The 12,366-nt window shown below is 42.8% G+C and overlaps 2 protein-coding genes across 2 annotated transcripts; both read right to left on the bottom strand.

Annotated features, from left to right (window-relative positions):
• Positions 1-1,173: 1,173 nt before the first annotated feature.
• On the bottom strand, positions 1,174-1,656 carry LOC138910416 (uncharacterized). The gene has a single exon (XM_070201655.1). It carries the CDS (start codon positions 1,654-1,656, stop codon positions 1,174-1,176), a length of 483 nt encoding a protein of 160 aa, XP_070057756.1.
• A 9,046-nt stretch (positions 1,657-10,702) lies between these two features.
• Positions 10,703-11,200, bottom strand: LOC138910410 (uncharacterized). The gene has a single exon (XM_070201650.1). The coding sequence runs from the start codon at positions 11,198-11,200 to the stop codon at positions 10,703-10,705; it is 498 nt and encodes a 165-aa protein (XP_070057751.1).
• Between the last annotated feature and the right edge of the window lie 1,166 nt (positions 11,201-12,366).

The raw sequence follows: 12,366 nt of genomic DNA, 5'->3' as shown, positions 1-12,366 counted from the left end.
GAATCAGGTCAAGCATAGTTCGGGTTATACCAAATAGAAATTGTAAACATAATCTTAAACATAATATCTCTTGACTGCGTCTGAATTGATAGGTTTTGGCCATATCTCTCCATCCATATATGCAAGTATAAGTGTTCCTCTGATCAGTACTCAGTGAACAATGTAAGGGCCTTGACAGTTGGGTGAGAACTTCCCTTTTGCTTCATCATGATGTGGGAAGATTTATTTCAGTACCAATTGCCCCGATGTGAATTGCCTTGACCGAACCTTTTTGTTGAAAGCTCTTTCCATTCTGTTCAGGCAGAGTTGACCATGGCACACTACGTTCATTCATTTACCATCAATGAGAGATAGTTGTTCATACTGGTTTCGTACCCATTCTGTGTCGCTGAGCTCGGCTTCTTGTATGATCCTTAAGGAAGGGATCTCTACTTCGGTGGGAATAACGGCTTTACTACTGTAAACCAGTAAATAGGGAGTTGCCCCAGTTGATGTACGAACTGTGGTTCGATACCCGAGTAAAGCAAATGGTAGCTTTTCGTGCCATTGTTGTAGTTGCCCACCATTCTCCTCAATATTTTCTTGATGTTCTTATTGGCAGCTTCTACGGCTCCATTCATTTGCGGCTGGTATGTTGTGGAATTTCAATGCTTGATCTTGAATGTTTCACACATGGATTTCATCAGGTCACTGTTGAGATTAGCGGCATTGTCAGTGATTTATTCAGGTACTCCAAATTGACAGACGATGCGATCCCGGACGAAATCAGCTATGACCTTCTTAGTCACAGCCTTATAGGATGCGGTTTCCACTCATTTTGTGAAGTAGTCTATAGCCACCAAAATGAATCTATGTCCGTTTGAAGTAGCAGGTTCGATAGGTCCGATGACATCCATGCCCCATGCAGACAAAGGCTAGGGTGAACTCTTTGCATTGAGTTTGTTAGGCGGTACTCATATTATATCAGCATGTATCTGGCATTGGTGACATTTTTGAACATATTTGATGCAGTCTGTTTCCATAGTCATCCAAAAATATCCTGCTCTTGATATCTTTTTAGCCAAAACGAAGTCGTTCATGTGGAGTCCGCAGGTTCCGGCATGTATTTCTTCGAGCAATCTAGATGCCTTCTTGGCATCGACACATCGCAGTAATCCTAAGTCGGGAGTTCTTCTATACAAAATTCCTCTGCTTTTGAAGAAATGATTGGCCAATCTTCAGAGCGTGCGCTTCTCTATGTGTGTAGCATTCTCTGGATATTCTCCCTTTTTCCAAGTATTCCTTGATGTCATGAAACCACGAATTTATATCAAACTCTTCTTCAATATAAGCACAATAAGCCGGCTGCTTATGCATTCCTATTGATATAGGAGTGATGAAGTTCTTGTCTGGATGTTGTATCATGAAAGACAAGGTGGCTAGTACGTCTGCAAATTCATTCTGAATCCTTGGGACATGCTTGAATTCTATCTTAGTGAACCTCTTGATCAACTCTTGTACACAATGCAAGTATGGCAATATCTTAATATTCTTAGTAGCCCATTCTCCTAGAACTTGGTGTACCAATAGATCTGACTCTCCGATTACCAACAGTTCCTGAATGTTCATGTTGACGGCTAACTTGAGTCCTAAGATGCATGCCTCGTATTCTGCCATATTGTCGGTGCACAGGAATCTGAGTTTGCGGATACTGGGTATGTTGACCGGTTTTTGATACTAAGATGGCTCCGATGCCTACTCCCTTGAAGTTTGTTGCTCCATCGAAGAACATCCTCCAACCATCGCATGCCTCGATAATATCCTATCCTACAAAGGATACCTCTTCGTCAGGAAAATATGTCTTTAATGGTTATTATTCTCTGCCTATTGGATTTTCGGCCAAATGATCAGCCAATGCTTGCCCTTTGACTTCCATTTGAGTTATATAGATGATGTCGAACTCACTCAGCAATATCTACCACTTTGCTAACTTACCCGTAGGTATGGGCTTCTGAAAGATGTAGTTTAGGGGATCCATCCTTGATATGAGATATGTAGTGTACGCACATAAATAGTGTCTCAACTTCTGGGCTATCCATGCCAAAGCACAGCAGGTGCGTTCCAACAAAGAGCACCTGGCTTCGTAAGGTATGAACTTCTTGCTCAGATAATATATCGCCTACTCCTTTCTCCCAGTTTCATCACGTTTTCCTAGAACGCAACCAAAGGCCCCATCTAACACAGACAGATAAAGCAGTAGAGGTCTTTATGGTTCTGGTGGGACTAGCACGGGTGGTTAGACAAATACTCCTTGATATTGTCGAAGGCCTTTTGGCATTCTTCAGTCCAGCTTGTCGCAGCATCTTTCTTCAACATTTTGAAGATTGGCTCACATATCACCGTTAACTGTGCTATAAAACGGCTGATATAATTGAGGCACCCTAGAAAACTCATCATATCTTTATTATTCTTTGGCGGTGTCAAATCCTCATAGCTTTAATTATTGGAATTGATTCCTCTTGCATTATTTGATTTTATTGAGTCAATTTTTATTATATTTGAGTCGAGCGGAGGTGAATTGTGAAGGGAAAGCTATTTTAGAGTATTGATTAAGGGCTTTTGAGCTAAGTATCTTGCCTAACGTTGTGTGGGGGAACTACCCCATAGGGATTGGTTTGTTTGCACAATTTGAACTACGTGAAAGATGGGTACACAAGGTGACGAGTGTGTACACGGCTTAGATGTGGAAAGTTTACCAATTTAGACTCTTAGGTTCTTATGTTCATTAAAATGAAGTTGTCTTATCATGTAATACCCTCCATTGCTAAATTTACCTTTACATGTCTTATTCGAAGTTTATGGGTTCATGTTCTACCCTTTATTGCCAAATATAATCTTATATGCCTTGATTGAAGTTGTTACCTCTTTTATTACCATGTTATCTCTTCGGTATTTTATTATCCTTAATTGAAGTTATTGTTATCTCTTCCATTTCTGACTTATTCTTATGCGGAATTAGTGTTGCATGTCATCTCTCTTAATGTTGAGTTGTTCTTATTCGAAATCATTGTTACATGCTATCTCTCTTATTGTTGAGCTTTTCTTATTTGGAATCATTGTTACATGTTATCTCTCCTATTACTGAGTTACTCTTATTTGTTATCATTGTTACACATTATCTTTCTTATTGTTGAGTTATTCTTATTGAAACCATTATTACTTGTGATGTCTTTCATTGTGAGTTCGTTCTTCTGTTTCCTTGTGTTTTGGAATTCTTGTGTTGATTTACTTGCCGTACTCCCGTGTTATTGTTGTTGTTGTGGTACTCAGTGTTGTTGAGACGAGGGCTATGGTTGTGGTATTAGAATTGTTACGAGGAAATGTTGTGGCATATGGGCAAGTGTGGTGTGAGTTTTTATATTGCGTTGTTATGTTTTTGGCACACATGATGTTGTTAAGTGGATTTTCGGGGTTTTTGCACGTGAGTTGTTCGTGTTATTGTTAATATTGATATTTGCACATGCGGTGTAACAAAGGGGGCATATATATATATATATATATATATATATATATATATATATATATATATATATATATATATGTGTGTGTGTGTGTGTGTGTGTGTGTGTGTGGTGTGTGTGGGTTTGCACATTTGACGAGACAAGGCTGGAATATTATTATTATGTGTGTGTGGAGAGACAAGGCGGGCATTTACTTTATTATTGCGCACGCGACGAGACAAGGGGGCTATGTCGGGGATGATTTGTGATGACTTGTGATGGCATTGGGGCATTGTTGTTGATAATATTTGTGTAGTGGTTTGCATACCTTGTGTGAGTCATGCATTTTACGTCTTGTTGTGTTGTTTCCTATGTGCCATTCATTGTCTCTGATCTTACTTGTTAACTCGAGTCGTGATAGAACACTTGCACAAGCATACACTGTAACTAGTCACTTATATCAGTCTAAGAAGATAAACCGTGATGTTTATTGATCATTTACATGTATTCTCGTATACTTGCCTTCTGTGCGTGAGTTGTACTATTGGGACGTGAGTTGTCCGTGAAGATATGAGATATTTTCACTATCTTAGCACGTGAGTTATCAGTGCAGATATGAGGTGTTGATAGTATAGGCACATGAGTTATCCGTGCCGCACGTGAGTTGTCCGTGCGGTTGTGATTTGTAATGTGGGCACAAGATTCCAAGTGATTAGGGTTCGTGTTTTGGGACCCGTCATTTGTGATTGTGAGGTGTGGTAACTCGGGAAACTCTTTTATAAACCTTGTATGAAAGCAGTTGTTTTATTGGGTTGTTACATGTTTTCCCTTACTTGGTTTCATCAGACTTTAACTGTATTTTGCTTACTTTACGGCTTTATTATATGTTGGCTCCTTCTTGCTAATTGTTGTTCCAGTTCTTATTGAAAGTATTGTAGAATCATTCTTACCATGTTTAGCTTTGTATTGTTCCCTATTAGTTTTATATTCATACTTGTACAGGTTATTATGTCTAGTAGGTTTCTTGATTGTTCCTCGTTACTATTCCACCGAGGTTAGCCTTGATACTTACTGGGTACCACTATGGTGTACTCATACTACGCTTGCTGCACTTTTTTGTGTAAATCCAGTTACCTCAGGGCGTGTTGATCATTAGATAGCTAATCGAGTATTGCTGTGGAGACATCAAGGTATACCTGCCGTCGCGTTCGCATGCCTCGAAGTCACCTTCTGAAGTTTTACTTTGTACTGTTTATTTCTATTCCGGAATAGTTGTGCCGCAACCCAATTTCTCCTATAGGCCGTGATGGCGCCCAACGTCGCCGCTAGACATGCCAACGATGAAATAACTACGTGATTACTCATTTTAATAGGTTTCTAAGTAAATTTAATTCCATTTATTAAGAGAATTTATGAAGTAGAAAATTTAATAAATAAAATGAAAGTAAGTGAGTGCAATCATAGATATATAAATACTCCAAAACCATAATGTCTACTAAAGTGTATGCCAAGACCTGGTGTCATAAGTGTATGAGCGCTAGTAGAATATACAAAACTCTAACTACTGTCTGAAATAACATAGATAGGAAATAAATACAAAAGAAAGGTTATAGGTGTTGCAGAACGACTCAAGAAGCAGCTCACCACTAGGCCTCCGGATATCGGTGATGCACGTCGGTGTGACCGCCAGATGCACCTGCCTCAGATCCTGCACAGTTAGTGCATAAGTTTAGCTTGAGTACATAAACAACATGTACCCAATAAGTATCAAGTCTAACCTAGAATAAGTAGTGATGAGGGTCGACATCGACACTTACTATGGGCTATCAGTAAAGAAATACAAAATCCTAAATAATCATGCGTTACGGAAATAATAATAATAATAATAATAATAATAATAATAATAATAATAATAATAATAATAATAATAATAATAACAACTCAATAGCAAGCCGAAAGTAAATAATTCTTTCATATATGGTATGTCCCAAATAAATTTCTGTCTAATATAATTTTAGCCTCTCAAGCCAGGGAAAGAGATCAAATATATAATTACACTTCGAGTGTTATCACGCACGATTTTGCCGAGGTCGTACGGCCCGATCCAGGATAATGTATACACTACCGAGGGTCGAGTGACATGAACCATAGATGCATCTATCTACTGTCGAGGCATTCGGCCCGCTTTACAAGAAGAGAGGATACTTTATAAACAATCGGTTTAAGAGCTAATACAAGGCTAATGTACAAAGAAACACAAAATTCTTATTAACGGTCAAGTAACCCACCAAGACTCAATAAGTGAAATTCGGTCTTTTACAATTCCTCTAAGAAGTTCTGATATAATTTAGGCACTTTATTTAACAAGTAGGGTGCAACATTTACAAGTATTTCATGATTCAAGTCCTAAAGCATAGTTAGTAGCAAATGATTCAGGTCCTAAAATATTTACATAAGCATAGTTAGTAGCTTCGCACGGACTCTCGTCACCTCGTGCATACGTAGCCCCCACAATTAGAAGAAAATAGCAATTTAAATTACCTATGGGGTAAATTCCCTCTTACAAGGTTAGGCAAGAGACTTGTCTTGTCTCAAAGCTCGCTTTCCGGCCTCAAATTCACCCTAAAGCCTCAACTCGGTGCCGAAAAATCCGAAACTAGTCAAATATTGTATAAATTAATCAATATATGTTCAAAAATTAATGATTTAGATATTATAGTAATCTCCCAACCCAAACTGGAAGATTCTTAAAATTTACCCCGCTGAAGAAAGTTGTTACCCATAACCTCACAAACTCAAATATATAATTTTCACTCAGTCCCATAACCATTTTCGTGGGTAAATCTCATTTTTATCAAAACCTAGGGTTATTCATCTAAACGCATAATTTTCACAAATTTTATTGTTAAAATCTACCCATAATCTATGTATTTAACTCACATTGGATAGATATCACTTACCTCAAATAGCTAGGTGGAAACCTCTCTCCAAAAGCTCCAAAATCGCTCAAGAAAATGTAAGAAATGAGTCGAAACAATGGTCTAAGTCCGTTTTAAACGACCTCACTGCCTTCAGTGATTTCGCTTCTACGGACGGTCTACCGCATCTGCAGAACCACATCTGCGGAACCGCTTCTGCGAAAGCCAGGTCGTATCTGCGGTCAGGCCTGGCCAGCCTCCAAGCGCACCTACAGCCGCTTCCTCGCAGAAGAGAATCTGCTTCTTCGGAAGACTCACTGCTTCTGCGGTCTACAGGCCATAGCCCAAGCCGCTTTTGCAGTAGGCATCCCACACCTGCGCCTTCACAGATGCGGCTCTTTCCCCGCTTCTGCAACCATGAGACTGCCCCTCCCTTATACTTCTGTGGCCATGGCCTTGCTTTTGCGAGCTCGCATCTGCGGCCAAAAACTCGCATATGTGGGCACACCAGAACTGGTGCACCAGCAGCCCTTTGGGCTCTAAAACGATCCGAGCATTGTCCGGATGGCACCCGAGGCCTCATCCAAACATACTAACAAGTTTGTAAACATAAAAAGGGCTCGCTCCCACCCTCAGAATGCGGAAAACAACATTAGAACTAAGAATCACAACCCAAAACCAATAGAATCAACTTATGAACTTCAAGTTCTTCCAACTCGCTGCGAACACGCCGAATCATACCTAAACTACTCGGAATGACACCATATTTTTCTTGCAAGTCTTAAATCACCATGCAGAACTATTTCCAAATGAACCTCGATAACACCAAAACCTACTCCAAACCAAATTTAAAGAACTTTTAAACCTTTAATAAACCAACTTTTACCCTTAAGCACCGAAATGCTCCCGGGTCATCCGAAACCCGATCTGAATATACGCCCAAGTCCAAAATCATCATACGAACCTATTGGAACCGTTAAATCTCGGTTCTGAGGTCGTTTACTCAAAATGTTGACCAAAGTCAAACTTAGCCTTTTTAAAAGCCAAACTAAGGAATCAAGTGTTCCGATTTCAACCCATACCCTTCCAAAACCCGAAGTAACTATCCCCGCTGGTCATAAAACAGTAAAAGCACATACGGGGAGTCTTATTTAGGGGAACAAGGATCTAGAAAGCAAAACAACCGGTTGGGTCGTTACATTCTCCACTTCTTAAACAAACTTTCATCCTCGAACAAGTCGAAAATCATACCTAGAGTGCTGAATAGGTATGGATATCTACTCCTTATGTCCTCCTCGGCCTCCAAAGTCACCTCCTCGACTGGTTGGCCCCTCCACTGAAATTTTACCGCCGAAATCTTCTTGGACCTCAGCTGGCAAACCTGTCTGTCAACAATGACAACTGGCTCCTCCTCATAACTCAGGCTCTCATTTAACTGAACTGTGCTGAATTCTAACACATACGACCTCTCGGCATGATACCTCCGGAGCATAGACACGTGGAAAAATCTGGATGAACTCCCGATAGACTGGGAGGCAATGCAAGCTCATAAGAAACCTCCCCAACTAGTCTCAACAACTCAAATGGAAACCTTGGGATCAACTTGCCCTTCTTCCCGAACCTCATGATTCCCTTCATCGGCGAGACTTTCAAGAGAACCTTCTCGCCCACCATAAATGATAAATCACGCGCCTTCTAATCCGCGTAACTCTTCTGTCTGGACTGTGCTGTGTGAAGACGCTCCTGAATCAACTTTACCTTTTCCAAGGCATCCTTTACTAAATTAGTACCGTATAACTTAGCCTCGCCGGGCTCAAACCATCCGAAAGGCGAACGACATCGCTGACCATATAAATCCTCAAATGGAGCCATCTCGATTCTGGACTGATAACTATTGTTCTAAGCAAACTCAGCCAAGGGAAAGAATCGATCCCACTGCCCTCTGAAGTCAATAACACATGCTCTGAGCATATCTTCCAAAATTTGAACAGTCTGCTCTGACTGCACGTCGGTCTGCGGATGAAAGGCTTTGCTAAGCTCTACCCGGGTCCCCAACTCACTCTGTACTGCCCTCCAGAAATGCAAAGTAAACTGAGGGCCTCTATCTGATATAATGGAGACAAGCACACCATGCAACCAAACAATCTCCTGAATGTAAATCTGAGCCAACCTCTCTGAAGAATACGTGGTAAAAACCGAAATGAAGTGTGCCGACTTGGTCAACCTTTCGACAATGACCCAAACTGCATCAAACTTCTGCAAGGTCCGCGGCAACCCTACTACGAAGTCCGTAGTAATGCGCTTCCATTTCCACTCAGGTATAGTTATCTGCTGGAGTAGGGCACCTGGCCTTTGATGCTCATACTTAACTTGCTGGCAATTAAGGCACCTCGCTACGTACTCAACTATATCCTTCTTCATCCACCGCCACTAATAATGCTACCTCAGGTCGCGATACATCTTCGTAGCACCTGGATTAATAGAATACCGAGAACTGTGTGCCTCCTCTAGGATCTTCTCCATCATGCCACCAACATTTGGAACACATAGGCGACTCTGGAGTCATAGAACACCATACTCTTCGATAGTAACCTCTTTGACACCACCCTGAAGTACCGTCTCTCTGAGAACCAACAGGTGCGGATCATCAAACTGGCGAGCCTTGATCCGCTCAAATAGTGATGACTGGGCGACAATGCATGCAAGAACTCTGCTGGGCTCTGAAATATCCAACCTCACAAGTCTATTAGCCAAGGACTGAATGTCCAAAGCTAGTGGCCTCTCCTCTGCTGAAATGAATGCCAAACTGCCCATACTCTCTGCCTTTCTGCTCAAGGCATCTGCAACTACATTAGCCTTGCCTGGATGATAAAGGATGGTAATATCATAGTCTTTTAGTAACTCAAGCCACTTGCGCTGCCTCAAATTGAGATCCATATGCTTGAACAAATGCTGCAAGTTGCGATGATCGGTGTAAACTGCACAGGACACCCCATAAAGATAATGCCTCCAGATCTTAAGAGCATGAACAATCGTAGCCAACTCCAAATCGTGTACAGGGTAATTCTTCTCATGGGGCTTCAGCTGACGCGAAGCATATGCAATAACTTGCCCCTCCTGCATCAATACACAACCCAAACCAATGCGCGAAGCGTCGCAATACATAGTATACATCCCTAAATCGGAAGGCAACATTAACACTGGTGTTGAAGCCAATGCGATCTTGAGCTTCTGAAAGCTTGCCTCACAATCATTGGACCATCGGAATGGAGCATCCTTCTAGGTCAATCTAGTCAAAGGTGTTGCAATAGATAAGAAGCCCTCCATAAACCGATGATAATAACCTGCTAACCCCAGGAACCTCCTGATCTCAGTCCCTGTGGTAGGACGAGGCCAGCTCTGAACTGCCTCGATCTTCTTGGGGTCTACCTTAATACACTCGCTTGATACATCATGCCCCAAGAATGCCACAGAATCCAACCAGAACTCACACTTGGAGAACTTAGCATATAGCTTATGTTCCCACAAGGTTTGAAGCACCACTCTCAAATGTTGCTCGTGCTCCTCCATGCTACATGAGTAGATCAAAATACCATCAATGAAGACAATGACAAACAAATCAATATATGGCCTGAACACTCGGTTCATCAAATCCATAAACGTCGTTGGGGCGTTAGTCAAACCGAAAGACATCACTTGAAACTCATAATGGCCATATCTAGTCCGGAAAGCCATCTTCGGAACATCAAAATCTCGAATCTTCAGCTGATGGTACCCCGATCTCAAGTCGATCTTAGAGAACACCCTAGCACCCTACAACTGGTCAAACAAATCATCAATACATGGCAACGGGTACTTGTTCTTAATGGTAACTTTGTTCAACTGGCAGTAATCAATGCATATCCGCATAGTCCCATCTTTCTTCTTCACAAATAACATCGGTGCACCCCAAGGTGATACACTCAGTCTGACAAACCCTTTTGCTAGCAACTCCTCAAGTTGTTCCTTCAACTCTTTCGTAACCATGCGGTATGGTGGAATAGATATAGGTTGGGTACCTGGAGCCAAATCAATACAAAAATCAATATCACGATCGGGTGGCATGCCTGGAATATCAGAAGGAAATACATCATAGAACTCTCGAACCACGGGCACTGAATCAATCGCCGGGGTCTCTACAGTAGTATCCCGAACATAAGCTAGATAAGCCAAACAACCCTTTTCGACCATATGTTAAGCCTTCAGAAAGGAGATAACCCGACTGGATGTACTGATAGACGAACTCTTCCACTCCAATTTAGGCAACTATGGCATCGCCATGGTAACAGTCTTGGCATGGCAATCAAGGATGGCATGATATGGAGACAACCAATACATGCCCAGGATGACCTCAAATTCGATCATATCAAGCAACAGAAGATCCACTCTAGTCTCATAACCATAGAATGTAACAAAGCAAGACCGATAGATCCGATCCACAATAACAGAATCGCCCACTGGTATGGACACATAAACAGGAGTACCCAAGGACTCACAAGGAATACCCAAGTAATGAGCAAACAGAGATGAAACATATGAATATGTAGACCCTAGATCAAATAGTACCGAAGCATCCCTACCGCATACAGAAATAATACCTATAATCACGGCATCTGAGGCTACTACATCTAATCTAGCTGGGAAGGCATAGAATCTGGCTGAAGCACCTCTTGGCTGGCCTCCACCTCTAGGACGGCCCCTACCCACCTGCCCTCCGCCTCTGGGCGACCGGACGGCTGGTGGGGCAATTGGTGCTGGAATCATAGGCTGCTAACCCTGCTGCACTGCCTTGCCCCAAGCCTGGGGCAGAACCTCCGGATATGACTAAGGTCCCCGCACTCGAAACAACCTCTCGGTACGGTGGACTACTGACCTGAAGTCTGACCCTGATGGCCTGAATACCCTCTAGAGGAACCCTGAATAGCTGGTGGGCGATAGGAACTCTCTAGCATGGCGATGAAATAAGGTTGCACTGGAGCACCCCGAGGAGGCGGTGATGCTGGATATGTGGGCTTGCTACACTGAACCTTCACGACCTGACCCCTGGCCCCAGCCGGGGCACCACTGAACTCTCCAGAATATTTAAACCAATTATCCCTCATCGCCAAATCTTGACTCCACTGACAGACACCCTCGATCCTCTGAGCTATCTCCACAACTAGCCCGTAAGAAGTCCCCATCTCCACCTCCCGAGCCATGTTAGCCTGGATACCAGAGTGCAACCCGGCAACAAACCTCTGCACTCTCTCTGCATCGGTAGGAAGTATCATAAGTGCATGGAGAGACAACTCAGAGAACCTCACCTCATAGTCTATCACTGATATCCGAACCTGCTGGAGCTGCTCGAACTGAAATCGCAACTCTTTCCTCTGAGAGTGTGGAATATACCTGTCCAAGAAGAGGCGTGTGAACTGATCCCAAGTCATGGGATGAGAACCTGCTGGTCTACCGAGAAGATATGACTGCCACCACCTACGAGCCCTGCCCTCAAGCTGGAAAGTAGTAAAATCCACCCCATGGGACTCCAATATCCTCATGTTGTGCAGTTTGTCCCTGCACCATTCAATAAAGTCCTGGGGGTCCTCAAGCCGCTCACCCCCAAAGACAGGAGGATGAATCCTGGTCCATCTGTCCAATAGCTTATGCGGATCGCCAGCCGCAGCTGGTCTGGGCTCAGGTATAGCTGTTGCAACTGGCTGAGCTCCGCCCACGGGTAGTGCACCCGGGGTCTAATATACGGTAGCTGCATGCCCTAGAGCCTGAGCAGTAGGGGTCTGTGCTCCCCCTCCCACCTGAGATGTTGCTGGGTCTACTGGAAATAAACCAGCCTGAGTCATAGAATCCATGAACCGCAGCATATGGCCCATGACCTCCTGGAATCCACCGGGGCTGGCTCTGCTGCAGGCACCTCGCCCTGCTCCTCAATAATA

This window comes from Nicotiana tomentosiformis, chromosome 1, assembly GCF_000390325.3.
Source record: "Nicotiana tomentosiformis chromosome 1, ASM39032v3, whole genome shotgun sequence".
In the NCBI taxonomy this organism is placed as follows: Eukaryota; Viridiplantae; Streptophyta; class Magnoliopsida; order Solanales; family Solanaceae; genus Nicotiana; species Nicotiana tomentosiformis.
The sequence above is the reverse complement of the archived record's forward strand: the minus strand, read 5'-3'. Positions and strand labels throughout refer to the sequence as shown.